This window comes from Oncorhynchus gorbuscha, linkage group LG21 (genome assembly GCF_021184085.1).
Source record: "Oncorhynchus gorbuscha isolate QuinsamMale2020 ecotype Even-year linkage group LG21, OgorEven_v1.0, whole genome shotgun sequence".
Lineage (NCBI taxonomy): Eukaryota > Metazoa > Chordata > Actinopteri > Salmoniformes > Salmonidae > Oncorhynchus > Oncorhynchus gorbuscha.
In genome coordinates, this window is record NC_060193.1 from 51,827,590 (window position 1) to 51,851,267 (window position 23,678).

The 23,678-nt window shown below is 46.9% G+C and overlaps 1 protein-coding gene across 3 annotated transcripts in view; it reads right to left on the reverse strand.

Annotated features, from left to right (window-relative positions):
- Positions 1 to 386: 386 nt before the first annotated feature.
- Positions 387 to 23,678, reverse strand: part of LOC124008171 (vang-like protein 1) — a 51,498-nt gene continuing 28,206 nt past the window's right edge. The window contains exons 1-7 of one of the 3 annotated variants that reach the window (XM_046319244.1): positions 22,212 to 22,532; positions 13,958 to 14,389; positions 11,934 to 12,109; positions 5,644 to 5,804; positions 3,629 to 3,776; positions 1,577 to 1,811; positions 387 to 1,343 (exon numbers count right to left, since the gene is read on the reverse strand). In XM_046319244.1, coding sequence (XP_046175200.1) covers positions 1,083 to 1,343; positions 1,577 to 1,811; positions 3,629 to 3,776; positions 5,644 to 5,804; positions 11,934 to 12,109; positions 13,958 to 14,389; positions 22,212 to 22,328 — 1,530 coding nt within the window. In that variant the 5' untranslated portion in view covers positions 22,329 to 22,532 and the 3' untranslated portion in view covers positions 387 to 1,082. Of the gene's footprint in view, positions 1,344 to 1,576; positions 1,812 to 3,628; positions 3,777 to 5,643; positions 5,805 to 11,933; positions 12,110 to 13,957; positions 14,390 to 22,211; positions 22,533 to 23,678 lie in introns of those variants that run through there. The other 2 variants (XM_046319243.1, XM_046319242.1) reach the window with 2 other exon arrangements.

The following is a 23,678-nucleotide window of genomic DNA, read 5'->3' on the forward strand; positions in this document are numbered from 1 at the left end:
AAAAGAACATAGTCCTGTATAGTACAGAATAACCTGGTTATAGAGAGAGATGGCTTGTGGACGAGATGTACTGCAGTATAACATGCTGTTCTATTGCGACATTGCGCCTGGGAAAGTGCTGCTGTATGCATAAAGCCATACTACAGTACACACTTTGAGGTCAAAAATATATATTTTTTTAACAGATCCCCTTGGGGCGGTAATCGTATAAATTGGCATTGAATTAGAATTTCTATTTAACATCACCAATAACAGCTAAAACAAGGTTGTTTTTAAAAATATCAGAATAACAATGAATGCTACCGATATTCATGTCTTGCTCTGTACACCCACAGATCGGGATATAAGGAAATGGGAGGGAGATTGACCCAGTACACAGACTTAAACAACATATCACAATGTGTTTATACATAATCAATATACAGATGTAGAGAACATGTGCATGTAACATTAAAAAAGACAATTAAGTAGCTATAGTTTCAGAACAGCAGACAGGCCTGAGACGGTTTGTGTTAAAATAAACATTTTGTCCAGAAGTTAAATAGTGGCAGTTCACCATCTGTAGTGGTTTGGCTGAGGGGGAATCAAGGAATGTCCATGGCAACAGTAGTGTCATTTGACTCTTTGGTGAGATGTCAAAATGGCCGCCCCCCTCCTTCGGTCTCCACCTTCTGTCTGGAGTCATGGAATTAAAATAATTCCTTGTCTTGAGCTCTGCATCAGTCTTTCAGAGGTGGAACAACTGATTGTGTTCATAGACATTGACACATATGCAGTTGTGTGCACACATTGTTCATCTACAGTTCCATCTCCACAGAGTTCAGTTCAATCTTCTGTGTGTGCATGCAAGACAAGTCAAATTCATCACCGGTGTATATTTTTTTTAAACATTTTTTTATATTAACTCATAAACCAGGTAAACCATAGATAAAAAAGGATAATATATTCCAACATGTGTAACATATATATTCATATATAATATAAAAATCCAAAAATAAAATAAAACTGCAAACCCAAAATAAAAACATTTTGAAAACAAAACTAAAAAAAAGGTGTGTGGTGGTAAAAACAGTTGTCCAGTTCTACACAGAGGTCTCTGACTGTAGCCGCAGGACGAACTTGTGCGACTTGGGGTCGATGAACTCCTCTGAAAGCTGGATGTAGGGGATCCTTTTGGCCGTCACCACCAGGCTGAAGTCTATGCACTTGAGGAGGAAGATGGCGCCCTCCTTGAGGCCACTGGTGACCGACACCTCGCTGACCAGAGTCCACTGCCGGGCCAGCCAGCGCTCGCGGCCATACTGCAAGGTGGGCCCGGGGGTCAGGTAACTCTCCAGGAAGGCCTATGAGGAGAGGAGTTAGCACTTTCCCAATAACATAATTATTTGTTACTACTATACAAGTAAGGTGCCACTCAAAGGAGTTGGTCAAAACCAGTGGGGGATGATGGTGGACGGGCTCATTGTAATGGCTGGAATGGAATGAAATCCCAAACTATTCCATTCCAGGCATTTCAATCCGCTTGTCCTCCGATTTCTCCTCCCACCAGCCTCCACTGATGAGAACACTTGGTCACCTTGGGTGTCATGTTGTTGGTGATGCAGAAGGCAAGGTGCTGCTGGATGCTCTCCATGCTGTGGCAGTGCTGCTGCCTGGTGGTGCGAAGGTACTTCTGCAGGGAGCGGGCCATGGAGGGGAAGATGGCCTGGGCGGCCTCGCGGGGGTCCATTACGTCCCCGGGGGCTTTCTTCTGCTCCTCCTCCTGCATGCGCTTGATGTGTGTGAAGGCCTCCTCTACCGCCACCACCAGTCTAGGAGGGCACATGAAATGTGGTTGTTCAACGCGCAATGTGGTTGTTCAGTGCACAATGATGGAGTGTATACTTCTACTACAGGGGCTTTGGAAACATCTAAAAAGGCTTTACATGGCATAGGAGTAACTACAAAAATATATAGAACTAAAACATTTACCTGCACTTGTCTTGAATTAGCTTTTAACTACAGTACCAGTCAAAAGTTTGGACACCTACTAATTGAAGGGTTTTTACTAAGACATCAAAACTATGAAATAAAACATATGGAATCATGTAGTAACCAAAAATGTGTTAAATCAAAATATATTTTATATTTCAGATTCTTCAAAGTAGCCACCCTTTGCCTTGATGACAGTTTTGCACACTTGACATTCTCTCAACCAGCTTCATGAGGTAGTCACCTGGAAAGCATTTCAATTAACAGGTGTGCCTTTTTAAGTTAATTGTTGGAATTTCTTTCCTTCTTAATGTGTTTGATCCAATCAGTTGTGTTGTGACAAGGTAAGGGTGGTATACAGAAGATAGCCCTATTTGGTAAAAGACCATGTCCATATTATGTCAAGAACAGCTCAAATAAGCAAAGAGAAACAATAGTCCATCATTACTAAGACATGAAGGTCAGTCAATCCGGAAAATGTCAAGAACTTTGAAAGTTTCTTCAAATGGAGTCGCAAAAACCATCAAGCGCTAAGATGAAACTGGCTCTCATGAGGACCGCCACAGGAAAGGAAGACGCAGATTTACCTCTGCTGCAGAGGATACATTCATTACCAGCCTCAGAAATTGCGGCCCAAATAAATGCTTCAGAGTTTAAATAACAGACATCTCAACACCAACTGTTCAGAGGAGACTGCGTGAATCAGGCCTTCATGGTCTAATTTCTACAAAGAAACCACTACTAAAGGACAACGATAAGAAGAGGAGACTTGCTTGGGCCAAGAAACATGAGCAATGGACATTAGACCGGTGGAAATCTGTAATTTATTTAGAAGTCAAGGCACACTTAATCAGCATGGCTACCACAGCATTCTGCAGCGATATGCCATCCCATCTGGTTAGTGCTGAATGGGACTATCATTTGTTTTTGAACAGGACAATGACCCAACACACCTCCAGGCTGTGTAAGGACTATTTGACCAAGGAGAGTGATGTAGTGCTGCATCAGATGACCTGGCCTCCACAATCACTTGACCTCAAACCGATTGAGATGGTTTGAGATGAGATGGACTGCAGAGTGAAAGAAGATCAGCAAACAAGTGCTCAGCATATGTGGGAACTCCTTCAAGTCTGTTTGAAAAGCATTCCAGGGAAAGCTGGTTGAGAGAATGCAAAGCTGTCATCAAGGCATAGGTTGCTACTTTGAAGAATCTAAAATATATTTTGATTTGCGTAACACTTTTTTGGTTAATACATGATTCCATGTGTGTTATTTCATAGTTTTGACGTCTTCACTATTATTCTACAACGTAGAAAATAGTACAAATAAAGAAAACCCTTGAATGAGTAGGTGTGTCCTAACTTTTGACTGGTACTGTACTTTATTTAGGGAAAACTTTCTTACTACAACTGTGTCTCACCTAGCTATCTTAAGATTAATGCACTAATTATTAGTTGCTCTGGATAAGAGAGTCTGTTTAGCGATTCAAATGTAAATGTGATCTAATATCAAACCAAAGAGAGGAGACATACTTTAGTATCCGTTTGGATGGTAAGTCCAAACGGCTCCTTTACCACAAATATGTAGAAAAACAATCCCCATATGTCCTGCCATTCATTTACCAAACAGTCGAAAACCCCCCAAACCTGTCTCTCACCGGGCCTTGCGTTTACGGACGCGTCTCTCGTGCTCCGCCTCCTCGTAGTACAGCTCGTTGTGACTAGTGTCTCGGCGGCGGGCGGCAGCGGCAATCATAGCCCGAGACTGGGAGTGGGCCAATCCGGTCGCTGCGTTGTTCTCAGGGCCTAGGGAGGCAGACAACAGAGGGATGTTCGGTTAATGCAGGTGTTCATTACTTCCATTGATACAGAATCTTGCAAAGTCAGAGTGTCAAGATATCTCCACAGTAAAAAAACATGCCCTATACTCAACGTAACACAGACATATAGACACTTTTTTTTTTAAAACTGTGTGACAACTGAACAAACACGGTCTTTGAATAGTAGTAAACCCTAAAATCGTAAAGAACGGAACACAGTAATCAACAAAAAAAATCAATATAGTTGAAAATGCATGTACCAAGTTCAAACCACCACACCCACGCATCCACTGTAACATTCTGTTATTCCGGGTCCTTAGCTACTCCGCCTCTCTGCGTCTTTGAGCGGAGCCGAGTGTCCCTCTTAATAAACTTCCCCGGCCAACTTCAAAAGTTGAATGTCAGTCGCATGTCATTATGAGAGTGTTAATATGCAAGAGAGCGACGGGCTCATGTTAATAGGGGCTAAGAGAGGGAGCTGCTGCAGTATTCATGTAGGGTAGGCTGGGGGTTCGGGACGGGGGAATTCCATTATATATCCAGGCCCTATTTCTCCAGTCTGAGAAACGGCAGCCATGTTTGCACTGCCAGTCATGTCATGAACCCGTCAACTCACCAACCCAAAAGAGATTTGTTTTCTTTTCAAGTAGTAATGTTGGGGGTTAATACCACAAATAAGAATTACCTGGTGATCAAAAGAACACCGCTTGCTTGATGTAAAGGAGAGAGCCCTGTGGGTCTGTACATGGGCATGTCAGTATAAAATATAGTACTGAAAAGCTAAACATTTGCAATTAAGGGTGCCTGTCTATGACTATCATGATTCATTTCAGCAAAGCCCTGTCTCCTGCCAACTCATCTGAAGTGTGTGTTCTAACAGCCTCTACCATGCTTAGTGGTTAGGTGATGGACCTTGGTCATGGATAATGGAGGGAGGACAGTCTCTCTTCTAGACTACCCCAAATCACTGTCCCTTCCGCAGTTACTGTGATGACACTCCCCAGAGACCAGCTCCTCAATGAGGAGAACGAGAGGAGAGTGACAGAGTGGGCAGTATAGCTATTGATTTAACACTGCTGGCTGTCTCATCTCTGAGCGCTACTGGAGGGAGGAGGGAGGGATTATGGAGAGGAGGGAGGCAGAGAAAGAATAGAGGGAGGAAGAGGGCAAGAGCCAGAGCGAAAGAGAGGCAGAGAGAGGGGGGGGGGGGACACTTATGGGGAACACAGAGTAGGAAATTGCTTCATGAGTAGTCACAAGCAGTCCTGATGCCTCTTCACTTCAAAACATGTTCAAACAAATGCATTTATTTAGTTTCCCTCTCTCCAGATATCCTATTAGATTTTGCTCTTGCCCAGAGCTGATTTTACAAATTATTATTCCATATCAGAAACAGTCAAAGCAAGTGTTCAGCTAAAAGTGAAAATGTATAACACACTAGTAAATAGAAGCAGCGATAAATCGTCACTGGGTCAACGTCGATAGTGACATCACATGTTTTGGTTGTGGCCTACACAAACGAGTTTAATCATTTCACAGCTGTGTCTCTAAAGCAATGAGGCATGCCGATTACAGTGGAGGGCAAGGGGATTGGTTTGGTGTGCAGCTCCAGTGAGAGAGAGGCGGGTTAGTCAGTGAGTCCAGACAGTGTTCAGAGATGCAGGGTTTTAGTGAGAGACAACTACTGAACTTACTGTCCAAAAGGTAAGCTTTCAGTTTGGCTTTAAAGACCTCTGGGTGTTAGAGAGCAACCGAGGAGAGGAGAGAGTCAAACATCAAGCCCAAAGGACAGATAAGAGAAACAGATATAGAAGAAATGGATAGATAAACCCAAGGAGTCTCCATGCACTCACCAGTGGCGGGGGATGCCGGGAACTCACCATCCACATTATAGACCTTAAGGCCGGCCAGGTGCTTGGCGGCCCGGGACTTCGAGGCGGTGAGCAGGGCCGGGTTGTGGACAGAGAAGTCCCTGTAGTAGTTCTCTATGATGGCCAATGCCGCCCGCTGAATACTGAGCACACACACGCAGGCATACACACACACAGGGACACACACACAGAGAGAAAGAATAAGGAGAAGGAGATTTACTTTGAACCTGGACATAGAGGATACATTTTTTTTTACTTAAGCTAATAAAATCCACGATCAAAAGAGAGAAAGAAAGAGAGAGAGAGAGACACAGAGAGAGAGAGAGACACACAGAGAGAGAGAGAGAGAGAGAGAGAGAGAGAGAGACAGAGAGAGAGAGAGAGAGAGAGAGACACAGAGAGAGAGAGAGAGAGAGAGAGAGAGAGAGAGAGAGACACACAGAGAGAGACACACAGAGAGGGAGAGACATAGATAAAGGAGAGAGAGAGAGAGAGATGGAGAGAAAGAGGAAGATTGAGAGAGGAGTGGAGTCATAAGCACCAGGAATGTGAGTGTGACTGTGTTACTTTGAGCCATCATGTTATCATTAAACCCCCCCCTGAACACAGGGACATATCCCTGCTGTCTAGGCTCTGTCAAATTAAACCAGAACAGAACCTCACAGCACCGCTGGGAGAGAGCGGCTGAGGTTAGAGAGAGACAGACTACTTCCTATTGCTGCTGCAGCATGGATGCCATGTCCCGGCACAACATGCCATGTCTTGCCTCTCAAAGACTGCAATATTTCACCAGTTGAGACTTTACATACGTGTTCTGTTCTTGTGCTTTAGAAATCCATTATGTAGCAACCGAGTATGGCCTGAACACATCTCCAAGTCATTGTCTACACAGACATGTAGTCAAGTGATCAATGTACCAGTGCTGATTAGCCAGATACACAATACCAATTCATTAAGCGTGTGTATCCATTTTGTTTACGTGCCTTTACGCTTTTGATCTAGAAATGCCAGGGATAATTTTCTGCTGTAGCTCATTGGAGCCTACTGATCCAATCTAGCCCTGTTAGTACGCTGCTGAGACACAGTCAGAGCCCAGTTCCTCTGCGTCGTAACTGCGTTGGGCCCACTAACAGAGCAGCAGCAGATGCAAGCAGCTTTTCACAGGCCTACAGATGCACAGGGCAGGCCTTTCTCCTCCCTCTCCCCTTTCCCCTCCCTTCCTCTACCAGGGACTCATGTCATTTGTTAAGACGAGCGAGGGCGCTAACGTTACTGTTGCAGACCGAGTCAGTGAGGAAGTACCACGTGCTGGCCTGGAAGCATGTGCTTCCTATTTCCCCCTGGGGCAGCCAGGCAGCACACTGAGGCTACTGTCCCCCTCTGTAGACAGACACAGGCCTCTCTTCTAACCCATCCTCTTTATTCCCCTATTGATACTACACCATGAGAAAGGTTTACTACTGTGTACCGTTCCACATGTAAGAGTGAGTAGGAGAGAGAGAGAGAGAGAGAGAGAGAGAGAGAGAGAGAGAGAGAGAGAGAGAGAGAGAGAGAGAGAGAGAGAGAGAGAGAGAGAGCGAGGAGATAGAAACGTCTTGGGAGTTTCTAACAGCTGTGACATTGGGGGGAGGGGGGGTTGGGGGTGAGAGAGGTATGCAACTTTACACACCCAGTGCTGACGCAGGGGAAATGTCAGGCTAAGTGACAGGACATTATGGACATGTTCTCTCCCCCATTCCAGTGCAGTGCAGTATATATATATATAATATATAATTACACACACACACACACACACACACACACACACACACACACACACACACACACACACACACTGACCTCAGAAAGTATGCAGAATCCTGAACTTTTTCCACTTTGTTGTGTCACAGCCTGAATTTAAAATGGATACTATTTAGATTGTGTGCCACTGATCTACACATAATACCCCACAATGTCAAATTGGAATTGTTTTTCTGAATGTTTACAAAATTAGATTTTTTTATGATTACTCCATATCTGTACCACGCATACAATTATCTGTAAGGTCCCTACAATACAAAAACATATCTTTGAGCATGGTGAAGTTATTAAATTACACTTTGGATGGTGTGTCAATACACCCTGTCACCGCAATGATACAGGCGTCCATCCTAACTCAGTTGCTGTAGAGGAAGGAAACTGCTCAGGGATTTCACCATGAGGCCAATAGTGATTTTAAAACAGTTACAGAGTTTAATGACTGTGATAGGAGAAAACGGAGGATGGATCAACAACATTGTAGTTACTCCACAATACTAATCTAAATGACAGAGTGAAAAGAAGGAAGTCTGTACAGAATAAAAAATATTCCCAAACATGCATCCGGTTTCCAATAAGGCACTAAAGTAATTTTGTCCTAAATACAAAGCGTTTTGTTTGGGGAAAATCAAACTGAAAACATCACTCACTGATTACCACTTCATATTTTCAAGCATGGTGATGGCTGCATCATGTTATGGATATGCTTGTCATCAGCAAGGACTAGGGAGGGTTTTTCTGGTTAAAAATAAATGGAATAGAGCTAAACACAGACAAAATCCAGAGGAAAACCTGGTTCAGTCTGCTTTCCAACAGACACTGGGAGACAAATTCACCTTTCAGCAGGACAATAACCTAAATCTCAAGGCCCAAATATACACTTGAGTTGCATTGAATGTTCCTGAGTGGCTTTGTTACAGTTTTGACTTAAATCTACTTGAAAATCTATGGCGAGACTTGAAAATGGCTGTTTAGCAATGATCATCAACCAACTTGACAGAGCTTGAAGAATTTCAAAAATAATAAAAATGGGTAAACACTGTACAATCCAGGTGTGGAAAGTTCTTCGAGACTTACCCAGAAAGACTCACAGCTGTAATCGCTGCCAAAAGGTATTGGCTCAGGGGGTGAATATCTATGTAATCAAGATAGGGTTTTATTTTTTAATTCATCTTAAAAATATATATAATTTTTCTTTGTATTTTGTAATGATTAAAAAAATAAATAAGACAATTAAATCCCAATTGTAACAAAAAAAAGGTGGAAAAATGCATGTGAACACTTTCTGAAGGCACTATTAGAGATATATATATATATATATATTATAAAGCATCGTTTACCACTGCAGGGAGTATTGTGTAGACTAGCAGCAGCTGTGTGTCCCCTATAGAGGGATTAAATCCTGGGATTCATCTCAGAGTAGTGCTGGATATCCCATATGACTGATACAGAGAAAACATCCACTAACACCCTTCGTCCTGCCGTGGTCGTGAACATATGGAGGAGGCAGGTGGGTTCACAAACCCACAACTACGATGTCAAATACATGGATGTATAAACATATTGCTGCTATGGTACAGACAGACCGCTGGTATGTCACACAGACAGACAGAGATACACCGCTGGCATGTTACACAGACAGACAGAGATACACCGCTGGTATGTCACACAGACAGACAGAGATACACCGCTGGCATGTTACACAGACAGACAGAGACACACAGACAGACAGAGACACACAGACAGACAGACACAGACAGACAGACAGACAGACAGACAGACACACCACTGGCATGGCACACAGACAGACAGAGACACACCGCTGGCATGGCACACAGACAGACAGAGACACACCGCTGGCATGTTACACAGACAGACAGTGACACACAGACAGACAGAGACACACAGACAGACAGAGACAGAGACACACAGACAGACAGAGACACACAGACAGACAGACACCGCTGGCATGGCACACAGACAGACAGACACCGCTGGCATGGACACAGACAGACAGCACACAGACAGACACACCGCTGGCATGGCACACAGACAGACAGAGACACACCGCTGGCATGGCACACAGACAGACAGAGACACACCAGAGCTGGCATGGCACACAGACAGACAGAGACACACCGCTGGCATGGCACACAGACAGACAGAGACACACCGCTGGCATGGCACACAGACAGACAGAGACACACCGCTGGCATGGCACACAGACAGACAGAGACACACCGCTGGCATGGCACACAGACAGACAGAGACACACCGCTGGCATGGCACACAGACAGACAGAGACACAGAGACACACCGCTGGCATGGCACACAGAGACACACCGCTGGCATGGCACACAGAGACACACCGCTGGCATGGCACACAGAGACACACCTGGCATGGCACCGCTGGCACACAGAGACACACCGCTGGCATGGCACACAGAGACACACCGCTGGCATGGCACACAGAGACACACCGCTGGCATGGCACACAGAGACACACCGCTGGCATGGCACACAGAGACACACCGCTGGCATGGCACACAGAGACACACCGCTGGCATGGCACACAGAGACACACCGCTGGCATGGCACACAGGCATGGCATGGCACACAGAGACACACCGCTGGCATGGCACACAGAGACACACCGCTGGCATGGCACACAGAGACACACCGCTGGCATGGCACACAGAGACACACCGCTGGCATGGCACACAGACACCGCTGGCATTGGCTGACATGGCATGGCACAAAACAAAGAGCACACACAAAACAACTGGCATGGCACACAGAGACAAGTTTTAAATGGCACACAGAGACAATGGCATGGCACACAGAGAAAGCTATGATTCATTTATACATACTGTATGAAGACGTTTCATCAGACACACGCAGTTGTGCATTAGCACAAAACAAGTACAAACCACTAAACCAACTTCCTAAAGTTAACTACACTATATACACCCATTGTGACTAAGGCAGCACTTTGAGCAGTCAGGGTCTCCGGTGCTCGGTACTTTGATCAATTATTAAACTACAGCAGAGAGAGGAGACAAACCAATAAAGCCCAAACACTGGCCGAGATATGAGCCTGACTGTGCCTCGGTTGCCTGTGGCTCTTCTCTACCATAAGTAGCGACTTCTTATGTTAGACCACACTGGAGATGGGGGACAATTAATGAGGAGAATAGCAAGATTCTTGCAGAGGTGAATCTCTGGTAATGTTGGTGTTAGGATCTTGAGAATTTCCTCAGGCTTCTTCTGCCCTGAGATTGGCATCAAAGTACAGCCAGGTCAGAGTCAGACAGGAGAACAGGCCTCCTGGACAGGTTCATTGTTCTGATATCCCATCAGACACTTGCCAGACAGCCTGCCTGCCAGACACAGAAGAATGTCCTCACCAGTTGCCTGGGAATGGAGGAGGACAGGCATGGGTAAATGGCTGGAAACACACCCAGTCTCCACTGGAACCTGAGAATCTGTGCGTGTGTTATGAGTGTGTTTGGTATGAATCTTCTCTGACCAGATGCTCAGTGTGGCCTGTAGGGAGCACTAATTAGCTGTTTGTTTACAAGTGCATACAGACAACAGAGAGAGTGATGCTGCGTTGACCAGCTGAGGCAAATAGCAAGGCGCTTTATGAGCGACAACAGCCCCAGGGCAGCCTCTAACAGGGCAGCCTCTAACAGGGCAGCCTCTAACAGGGCAGCCTCTAACAGGGCAGCCTCTAACAGGGCAGCCTCTAACAGGGCAGCCTCTAACAGGGCAGCCTCTAACAGGGCAGCCTCTAACAGGGCAGCCTCTAACAGGGCAGCCTCTAACAGGGCAGCCTCTAACAGGGCAGCCTCTAACAACACTAGTGAAGCAGAGGCTAAAGCACTTTACATGTCCATCATCTGCCACTGGAACTGAGGTAGACAAAGGTGAACCAGAGGGCCCCAGCATAAAACCAGCATATGTTTGAGGCCCTCACAAAAGGGGATATGAGACAGTCTTACTACATCGTTCAGCAACTCGTCATGAGGTAAAACCTCTTCCTGGTACAGTCAGACAGCACATCAAAAGGACAGTCATTACAGACCAGGTTCTTCTAGTCTGAGCTGTTCTCTCTGGCTTATTACTTTTATTACTCATCACACACACACACACACACACACACACACACACACACACACACACACACACACACACACACACACACACACACACACACACACACACACACACACACACACACACACACACACACACACACACACACACACACACACACACACACACACACACACACACACACACCTCTTACTTTCTTTTCTCTGGTCTCTCCTTCTCAGCCTGCTCTACTCAATGAGTTGTCCAGTCTTAATTCCTTGAAAGTTTCTCCTCTCGCATCGCCCACCCCCACCCCCCAATCAGTCTCCCTTCCCCTGCCCCCTCTCGCTCACCCGCCCTCTCCCTCCGCATCTCACCTGAGCTGGCCCAGGTTGTAGTGGCGTGTCTCTCCGTCAGTGGAGCGCGTGACGCAGACAGAGAAGGCGGGCTGCAGCTGCCTGAGCTCCAGCAGAACGATGGCCAGGTAGTGGATGAAGAGCAGAGCGTCCACTAGAGACACAGCGTACTGCACGATGCCCTGGTAGTTCTCATCCTGCGAACAACAAGACAACCCAGCAGCTGTTAGTGTCAATACACTACATACAGTCGTGGACAAAGGTTTTGAGAATGACACAAATATTAATTTTCACAAAGTCTGCTGCCTCAGTTTGTATGATGGCAATTTGCATATACTCCAGAATGCAATTAATCTGATCACTCTTCATAACAAAGTCCCTCCTTGGCATGCAAAGGAACTGAATCCCCCCAAAACATTTCCACTGCATTTCAGCCCTGCCACAAAAGGACCAGCTGACATGTTAGTGATTCTCTCGTTTACACAGGTGTGAGTGTTGACGAGAACAAGGCTGGAGATCACTCGGTCACGCTGATTGAGTTTGAATAACAGACTGGAAGCTTCAAAAGGAGGGTGGTGCTTGAAATCATTGTTCTTCCTCTGTCAAACATGGTTACCTGCAAGGAAACACGTGCAGTCATCATTGCTTTGCACAAAAAGGGCTTCACAGGCAAGGATATTGCTGCCAGTAAGATTGCATCTAAATCAACCATTATTGGATCAAGAACTTCAAGGAGAGCGGTTCAATTGTTGTGAAGAAGAAAGTCCAGCAAGCTCCAGGACCGCCTCCTAAAGTTGATTCAGCTGCGGGATTGTGGCACCACCAGTACAGAGCTTGCTCATGAATGGCAGCAGGCAGGTGTGAGTGCATCTGCACGCACAGTGAGGCAAAGACTTTGCGGATGGCCTGGTGTCAAGAAGGGCAGCAAAGAAGCCACTTCTCTCCAGGAAAAACATCAGGGACAGACTGATATTCTGCAAAAGGTACAGGGATTAGCATGCTGATGACTGGGGTAAAGTCATTTTCTATGATTCCCCTTTCCGATTGTTTGGTGCATCTGGAAAAAAGCTTGTCCGGAGAAGACAAGGTGAGAGCTACCATCAGTCCTGTGTCATGCCAACAGTAAAGCATCCTGAGACCATTCATGTGTGGGGTTGCTTCTCAGCCAAGGGAGTGGGCTCACTCACAATTTTGCCTAAGAACACATTCTCCGAGAGCAACTTCTCCCAACCATCCAGGAACAGTTTGGTGATGAACAATGCCTTTTCCAGCATGATGGAGCTCCTTGCCATAAGGCAAAAGTGATAACTAAGTGGCTCGGGGAACAAAACATTGATATTTTGGATCCATGGCCTGGAAACTCCCCAGACCTTAATCCCATTGAGAACTTGTGGTCAATTCTCAAGAGGCGAGTGGACAAACAAAACCTCACAAATTCGGACAAACTCCAAGCATGGGCTGCCATCAGTCAGGATGTGGCCCAGAAGTTAATTGACAGCATGCCAGGGCAGATTGCAGAGGTCTTGAAAAAGAAGGGTCAACACTGCAAATATTGACTGCATCAACTAATTGTAATTGTCAATAAAAGCCTTTGACACTTATGAAATGCTTGTAATTATACTTCAGTATTCCATAGTAACATCTGACAAAAATATCTAAAGACACCGAGGCAGCAAACTTTGTGAAATTCAGTGTGTGTCATTCTCAAAACTTTTGGCCACGACTGTAGGAACACACCAGTGGAGGCTGCAGAGGGGAGGACGGCTTATAATAATGGCTGGAACAGAGCGAATGGAATAGCAGACACATAGAAACCATGTGTTACATAACATTCCACTTATTCCGCTCCAGTCATTACCACGACCCCGTCCTCCCCAATTAAGGTGCCACCAATCCTCCTGTGGTACACACACATTCATGACAAGAGATCTACACAGATGAAAGCAATGCCAAACAAACTGAATACTTGAAGAGGCAGATGTGGTGGCCAGTAAATAGACGCATTACAAACACTGAGTGTGAGTCTCTCGCTCTCTCTACTGTACCTGGGAGTCCAGTATCCTTACGCCATAGAACAGCCAGTAGGACACAACGAACAGCAGCACCAGCACGGCCAGCAGCGCTCTGAACACAAACACACGGGGCAGGCCGGCGCGCGGAGCCCGGAAGAACAGCGCCCACACGGCCAACAGCAGTATCAACAGCTTAAACGCCACGGAAATAAAGAGGCCCTCGCAGGCCGTGCCGCACACTAGGAGCTTGTCAGGCCAGAGGAGGTGGGGGAGAGCCAGGAAGGCCAGGGGAGTGAGGAAGACCAGCAGGCCCAGAACCACAGCCAGGGTCAGGCTAAAGTAACGCCGGCAGTCCAGGCCCACGCTGTCCTCCAGGTCCTTGGTGATCCGGACAATGTCCTCCTGGGACAGGCTGTGTTCCGACGTCCCCGTGACGGCCGTGGTGGTCTCGCCCCAGTTGTCATCCTGGGAGGGGGGAAGAGAGAGGAGTCAGTGTTAAATACTGTAGCATATGAGCATGTTGCTACTAGAGTCAAATTTATTAGAGACAGGAAAAGTTATCAATCTGGCAAGTCAGGCTGGAATTGTCTACTCTAGGCTCATTTCTATAGACAGCTTAAAGCTGTGCTCATTTCCGTTCAAAAGTCAACCAGGGAGGGGAGGACGAGCAAACAAAGAGTTAGAGAACAAGAGAAAGAATGATGGGAAATGGAAAAAGAAAACAGAATGGACTGACTGCCTGGGGTACGCGAGGCGAGGCGCTGACGTCTGTGTTTTCTGGCAACCACAGATAATAAAGGTCATTTGTGACTGGCGAGAGCTACTAAAACAACACAGATAAGAGCCTTTATAACACTGTACCAACACAGGCCCACAGTGTAGACTGCTAACTGAGCTGACAGAGAGGGCTACCCAATACAAACCAACAGGGAGACTGGACAGACAAGACCAGAGACTATCTATCCATCTTGCTGCTCTTTCCCTAGTTCCCCAACGACAACAGATGGAGCCTGATTTGATTTCCTCAGCAGACTCCAATTTAAATCAGCAGGCAGCTAAAAATAGCACAGGGGGAGAAAAAGGGAATTCATACAGGATGCATCTACCATCCATCTGTATAGGGGACTGCATAGTGTGTGTGTGTGTGTGTGGGGGGGGGGGGTTCTCTCTGTCCCATGGCCCTAGGAGTTAAAACAGCACAGGATGGGCAGAAGGAGGCAGAACACTAGAAGGCCAAGCTTTACAGAGACACTCGATCCCCAGTCGGAAAGATGCAGCAACCACAGTTAATATCCCACTGTAATCAGGCCAGCTCCTACTGCAGTGTCCAGAGACAAACTACATTTAGTTAAATGTTGCTGTTGTGGGTTCAATACATTAGAAGTGTATTTGATGTCCCTATCCCAAGCCCCTTACAGAATACACACCATGGTTATTACATTGTGTTCAACTTCAAAAGGAGGTCAAAATTGAATGAAGTCAGAGAGCACCAAGTGAGACATATAAAATCTAATTGTATTTGTCACATGCGCAGAATACAACAAGTGAAGACCTTAGTGAAATGATTACTTACAAGCCCTTAACCAACAATGCAGTTAAGAAAAATATCTACAAAAATAAGAAATAAATGTAACAATTCATTAAGAGCAGCAGTAAAATAACAATAGCATGACTATATACAGGGGGTACCGGTACATAGTCAATGTGGAGGCTATAAACAGGGGGTACCGGTACAGAGTCAATGTGGAGGCTATATACAGGGGGTACCGGTACAGAGTCAATGGGATGGCTATATACAGGGGGTACCGGTACAGAGTCAATGTGGAGGCTATATAAAGGGGGTACCGGTACAGAGTCCGTGTGGAGGCTATATAAAGGGGGTACCGGTACAGAGTCCGTGTGGAGGCTATATACAGGGGGTACCGGTACAGAGTCAATGTGGAGGCTATATACAGGGGGTACTGGTACAGAGTCAATGTGGAGGCTATATACAGTGGGTACTTGTATATAGGAGTCTTATGGCTTGGGGGTAGAAGCTGTTTTGAAGCCTCTTGCACCTAGACTTGGCGCTCCGGTACCGCTTGCCGTGTGGTAGCAGAGAACAGTCTATGACTAGAGTGGCTGGAGTCTTTGATAATTTTTAGGCCCTTCCTCTGACACCAACTGGTATAGAGGTCCTGGATGTCAGGAAGCTTGGCACCAGTGATGCACTGGGCCGTACACACTACCCTCTGTAGTGCCTTGCAGTCGGAGGCCGAGCAGTTGCCAAACCAGGCAGTGATGCAACCAGTCAGGATGCTCTCGATGGTGCAGCTGTAGAACCTTTTGAGGATCTGAGGACCCATGGCAAATATTTTCTCCTAAGGGGGAATAGGTTGTGTCTGTCTTTGGTGATGTGTACGCCATAGAAACTACACCTCCGTCATTCCTCCATTCCTACGGGCTGAATTCCATCCTTTTAGTAATAAAACCTCTCATAGCAAGATTTTCTGCCAATTCAAGCAGGCCAAGGGAGGGGTTGAGAACACAGTCAAATGTCCAGGTTCTTATCTGAAACAGTAAAATTGACCCACCTAATGGATAACATTCCTGATACAATCCTGACCGATAACACATCCTGACAGTCGTAAATAGCCATTAGTCCAGTGAGTCTGGCCTCCAGAGAATAATCCTTATAATGGACCAATGGGGGGGGCTGTAAATCAGTGTAGAGCTGCTGTATGACCTTTGGGGCGAGGAGGTCACAGGGTCAAGACAAAGGTGGTTGTTATGTAACTGCACATTTCCAGTTAGGTGGAAAACAAACATGCACATCTGATTGAATGTTCAGGTCACATGGCTGGCTTGAATTGCACCATTCAACACTGGAACATATTTCAGTGCCATTTCAACAGTTCCCTCCTGTGATTTTGATATAGGAGTCAGCTGACCCCATTGTGTAGTTTGTGGGTGGTGTTGAGCATCAGCACCTTAACTCTACCACCACAGCCCATAGCAAAGTCTCCACCTCCCCACTGAACCAGGAAGAGCTGTGTGTCCACAGAGAACACACCAGGGTTATTACCTGACCTACAAACCCAAACCTGCCACAGTAATGAGTGGGGAAAGGGGTAGAGGAGGAGAGGCAAGGGAATTGATGCAGCTCTCAACTGTGTGTGAGTGAGAGTGTGTATGTATAAGAGAGCCCTCCTTAACACTAACGTGTGTTGAAGAGGTCCTTTGCCACTCCATGGTGAGAGTGTGAAACAATGGATACTTCAAAACACACAGAGAGAGAGAGAGAGAGCAAGAGAGAGAGAGACACAGAGAGAGAGAGATGGCTTTAAGAATAGAATGATTCCAAATAAAGAATGAGAACCCCATTTTAAATCAATCATCTCATTTTGATGAAGTTATCTAGAGAAACACTCCATTAAGGGTTTTCCATTGGTTGTCCCGTACCAACCAGGGCTGGCTTTAGAGAGAGTTTGGCAATTTTGGATGGGCAAGTTTGGGGCCCTTGCCTGCCTTGGGTTTCCTTGTGCTTTCCTGAGTATAACACTGACCCAAATCTCCTGATAGGACTAGAGAATCATCAGGGCGCTGATCTAAAAGCAGAGAGAGATGCCTGCACCTGGCTGGCACCACTACCATTCAACACATTCACCATCACAGACACACAGAGGAGGAAAGGGGGAAGACAAAATAGCGAGAGAGGAGAGCCGAAGGGAGACAGGAGAAATGTGAATGAGAGAGAAGGGAGAGGGATTGTAGAGTATTACATCCCCCCCACACACACACACCTGTCAGGCCTATCCACAACATCCACCCTAATCAGAAACCTGCGGTGATTCACCAACACCTCTATGGTGGTGGGGGAGGGGTTATACAGTGAAAAGTCAGCTGAATAGCCATTGAAACATCCAATTTGACATGTTCTCTCCCACACGCTGATACGCATTCAGAAAGAGGGGGGAGAGGAGAGACGGTAAAGAGAGTACACTGGATAGAGGGGAGAGGAGAGACGGTAAAGAGAGTACACTGGATAGAGGGGAGAGGAGAGACGGTAAAGAGAGTACACTGGATAGAGGGGAGAGGAGAGACGGTAAAGAGAGTACACTGGATAGAGGGGAGAGGGGAGACGGTAAAGAGAGTACACTGGATAGAGGAGAGGGGAGACGGTAAAGAGGGTACACTGGATAGAGGGGAGAGGAGGAGACGGTAAAGAAAGTACACTGGATAGAGGGGAGGGGAGACGGTAAAGAGAGTACACTGGATAGAGGGGAGAGGAGAGGGAGACTGGTAGAGGGGAAAGAGAGTACACTGGATAGAGGGGAGGGGAGACGGTAAAGAGAGTACACTGGATAGAGGGGAGGGGAGACGGTAAAGAGAGTACACTGGATAGAGGGGAGGGGAGACGGTAAAGAGAGTACACTGGATAGAGGGGAGGGGAGACGATAAAGAGAGTACACTGGATAGAGGAGAGGGGAGACGGTAAAGAGAGTACACTGGATAGAGGGAAGGGGAGACGGTAAAGAGAGTACATTGGATAGAGGAGAGGGGAGACGGTAAAGAGAGTACACTGGATAGAGGAGAGGGGAGACGGTAAAGAGAGTACACTGGATAGAGGGGAGGGGAGATGGTAAAGAGAGTACACTGGATAGAGGGGAGGGGAGACGGTAAAGAGAGTACACTGGATAGAGGGGAGGGGAGACGGGAGACGGTAAAGAGAGTACACTGGATATAGGGGAGGGGAGACGGTAAAGAGAGTACACTGGATAGAGGGGAGGGGAGACGGGAGACGGTAAAGAGAGTACACTGGATAGAGGGGAGGGGAGACGGGAGACGGTAAAGAGAGTACACTGGATAGAGGGGAGGGGAGACTGTAAAGAGAGTACACTGGATAGAGGGGGAGAGGAGAGGGGAGACGGTAAAGAGAGTACACTGGATAGAGGGGAGGGGAGACGGTAAAGAGAGTACACTGGATAGAGGGGAGAGGGGAGACGGTAAAGAGAGTACACTGGATAGAGGGGAGAGGAGAGGGGAGACGGTAAAGAGAGTACACTGGATAGAGGGGAGAGGAGAGGGGAGACGGTAAAGAGAGTACACTGGATAGAGGGGAGAGGGGAGACGGTAAAGAGAGTACACTGGATAGAGGGGAGAGGGGAGATGGTAAAGAGAGTACACTGGATAGAGGGGAGGGGAGACGGTAAAGAGAGTACACTGGATAGAGGGGAGAGGAGAGGGGAGACGGTAAAGAGAGTACACTGGATAGAGGGGAGAGGAGAGGGGAGACGGTAAAGAGAGTACACTGGATAGAGGGGAGAGGAGAGGGGAGACGGTAAAGAGAGTACACTGGATAGAGGGGAGAGGGGAGACGGTAAAGAGAGTACACTGGATAGAGGGGAGGGGAGACGGTAAAGAGAGTACACTGGATAGAGGGGAGAGGAGAGGGGAGACGGTAAAGAGAGTACACTGGATAGAGGGGAGAGGAGAGGGGAGACGGTAAAGAGAGTACACTGGATAGAGGGGAGAGGAGAGGAGAGACTGTAAAGAGAGTACACTGGATAGAGGGGAGAGGAGGGGAGACGGTAAAGAGAGTACACTGGATAGAGGAGAGGGGAGATGGGAGACGGTAAAGAGAGTACACTGGATAGAGGGGAGGGGAGACGGTAAAGAGAGTACACTGGATAGAGGGGAGAGGAGAGGGGAGACAGTAAAGAGAGTACACTGGATAGAGGGGAGAGGAGAGGGGAGACGGTAAAGAGAGTACACTGGATAGAGGGGAGAGGAGAAGGGAGACGGTAAAGAGAGTACACTGGATAGAGGGGAGATGGTAAAGAGAGTACACTGGATAGAGGGGAGGGAGACGGTAAAGAGAGTACACTGGATAGAGGGGAGAGGAGAGGGGAGACGGTAAAGAGGGTACACTGGATAGAGGGGAGAGGAGAGGGGAGACGGTAAAGAGAGTACACTGGATAGAGGGGAGAGGAGAGGGGAGACGGTAAAGAGAGTACACTGGATAGAGGAGAGGGGAGATGGGAGACGGTAAAGAGAGTACACTGGATAGAGGGGAGGGGAGACGGTAAAGAGAGTACACTGGATAGAGGGGAGAGGAGAGGGGAGACGGTAAAGAGAGTACACTGGATAGAGGGGAGAGGAGAGGGGAGACGGTAAAGAGAGTACACTGGATAGAGGGGAGAGGAGAGGGGAGACGGTAAAGAGAGTACACTGGATAGAGGGGAGGGGAGAGGGGAGACGGTAAAGAGACTACACTGGATAGAGGGGAGGGAGAGGGGAGACGGTAAAGAGAGTACACTGGATAGAGGGGAGACGGTAAAGAGAGTACACTGGATAGAGGGGAGGGGAGAGGGGAGACTGTAAAGAGAGTACACTGGATAGAGGGGAGAGGAGAGGGGAGACGGTAAAGAGAGTACACTGGATAGAGGAGAGGGGAGACGGTAAAGAGAGTACACTGGATAGAGGAGAGGGGAGACGGTAAAGAGAGTACACTGGATAGAGGAGAGGGGAGACGGTAAAGAGAGTACACTGGATAGAGGAGAGGGGAGACGGTAAAGAGAGTACACTGGATAGAGGGGAGGGGAAACGGTAAAGAGAGTACACTGGATAGAGGGGAGGGGAGACGGTAAAGAGAGTACACTGGATAGAGGAGAGGGGAGACGGTAAAGAGAGTACACTGGATAGAGGGGAGGGGAGACGGTAAAGAGAGTACACTGGATAGAGGGGAGGGGAGAGGGGAGACGGTAAAGAGAGTACACTGGATAGAGGAGAGGGGAGACGGTAAAGAGAGTACACTGGATAGAGGGGAGGGGAGACGGTAAAGAGAGTACACTGGATAGAGGGGAGGGGAGACGGTAAAGAGAGTACACTGGATAGAGGGGAGTGAGCGACACTGACATCCCAATGGCAATGAGCACTACTGTGAAATCTGAACAGAATGAGGGAGCGACAGACAGAGACAAAGACAGACAGACAAGGTGCCTAAAAACTAACATTCTGAGTGCTGAGAAACTGGGCAATAAGACATCTACCCAATCTATACACACGCTAGGCAGCCGAGCAGCTAAGAGTGTTGGCCCAATAACCGAAAGGTCGCTGGTTAGAATCCCCGAGCCGGGCAAGGTGAAATAAATCTGCTGTTTTACCCTTGAGCAAGGCAGTTAACCCCCTAACACCACCTGCTCCCCGGGCGCCGATGACCTGGACGTCGGTTAAGGCAGCCTCTCTGATTCAGAGGGGTTGGGTATGAATGCAGAAGACATTTTGGTTGAATGCATTCAGTTGTGCAACTGAGTAGGTTTATCCCCACTTCCCTTTCACACATGCAAAAAATACAAACATTTTCACTCAGGACTACTTTCATTCTATTATAAAAAAAATGAAGAGACAATCAGGAAGGAAATGTTTGTCAAACCAAAGTGTAGAAATATTAATGTTGCCAACTATTCAGTGTGTGTGTGTGTGTGTGTTACTAACGTGTCACCGGTGGGAATCTTTCTCCACATACAAATTCAGTGAAATACAGTAACAATATGCGTGACTATAAATACAAGCTATTGTCTCCAATGTTAAATCACATGTCCATAAAAAGGGCTGTGTGCTGCTGTGGTCTGTGGGGTAGATCAAACAGGGCCCTTTGCTCAGAGACGGAGCAGAAGCACTCAACAGACTCCCGGGAAATGAGCGGTGTGTGGTTCTATAAATATAGCAACGTACAGGGGACATTCCTAGAAGCTGTTAACATTCAGCACCAACCACAGTTGTGACAAGCAATGCAAAGCAAACAAAGCTGCCAATTACATGTCAAGACAAGAGAAGGTGGGCAGTAGTAATGTTCTACACGAACATGGAGGAAGTAGGTGGAACAGTCAGGAACAAGGTGGGAGTTCAGACTGCCAGAAAGAGTCAGTAGGGATAAATAGGAGTTCTATTTCAACTAAACACTTGTCCTCTAACCCTCCTATCACATTGTGAGATGCGGCTCATTTTGAAATGCATGTAAAATGACCATAAGATTCCAGCTTTGTCATCACCACCGTCATCACAGAGCAGATTTCTCCCTCCAAAAAGTCACTTCTAAAACAGTGGTCTCACAGACAACAGCTACACCAAAAACATTGTCTCTCTCTGTATTTAACAAATGCACGCACACTACTTGAACACGAATGGCTTGCCAGTTGCATGCATGTCAACTCCTTGGATCCAGACCTCAAATATCCACTTATATAGAAGGACATGTTACAGCCCTTGGCCATCCAACACACAGTCCGTGGTTACTGTGTCTTACCTGGCCTGACTCTGTGCATGGCCCAGGGCTGAGCGCAGGAGTGTCCCCAGGTGGAGAGTTGGAGTCTTCCTCTTCCTTGGAGGTCTCCACCACCATCACCACCTCCACAGTCTCCATCAAAGCGGAGAGCTCATGTTGACACGGCAAACTTGAACGTGTAACAGCGTCGCCCGGCCAGGACAGGGAGAAGCTTGGCCATAGCGATCCAGCTAGTGCATCTCTCCACTCGGAGACGACCTACACTGCTGCAGCCTCACTGCAGCCTCACCACTAGATCTCCATCACTCCCCGAGAGAGATTGTACTGTATGGGCTGTGTGTCTCTGGGTTTAAGTACAGGCTTTGAAAAGCAACACACTCACACAGAGAGACATCACATGGGATGGGGGGGTGAAGGGGGCAGTGGAGGATGAAGGGGGGTCCATTAAACAAACAGCCATGCCCCCAGAGAGAGAGAGAGCAAACAAAATAATAAACCAATTAGGCTCAGAGGGCTCCTGCCTGCCACCCCATTATACCCCCCCCCATCTTTAAACGCTCTTTTCTATTCCTTCACTTCCCTGGGGCAACTTCTCTCATTCTCTCTCTGCTCATCTTTGCTCCAGTGAAAACCACTCTGTCCATTCCTTCTGAGCCACTGAGCACTGCAGTGATGGTGTTACGACTTCCCTGATCCCTCGTCAGCAAAGGGCCTGATGAGGGATCTGGGCGGTTTGGGCCAACAAATGAACACACAGTGACGATGACAGTCTTTGTACGGATGAACTGTTCATAGACATTGGATTGCAGGGTTTTATCAGCCTCTATGTAGGGTGACAATACAACCACACAGTCACACCAACGTTAGAAGACCCCTTGCTACTAAAAGACGGAAACGTCCTTAAAATAAACATAGAAACTCTTCAGATTGAAGTAAAACGCAGATCTCCAAAAGGACTGGATTGGACATAGTAACTCACTTCCTGTGTGAAGAAGCGACGTCATTAGGGTTGCACATTTTGGGGAATATTCAGAGGTGGAACATTTCCATGGGAATTAACAGGAATTAAAGGAAATATATGGCAATTAATTGTAGATGTTTTTTTGCATTGGATTTAAATACCATATCATAAGGGAGACAGAAACATAACCATTTTTCTTTATAAGTAGACATAATTGCAAATGATTAAATCCTTCCAATAGAAATAAAATGTAAAAAAATTGTTACGAATTTAACTTTAATTAAATTAGTTGACTCATGATTTCACTGAACAACAAAAGGGAATATTGAATGATCCCCAATGATCCATCGCATCTCCCAAAAATATTTTCAACATATGTCTGAAAATGATAATCTAGAAACTAAAGCTTTGGTTGTCTTCCTCTCAGGCTTCCATGTCTTCTCCCTGGACCTCCTCAATGTCCACCTCTTGAACATCAGACTCTGAGGCCTCATTTTCACTGTCAATTTCCAACCTTGCTGAGGATG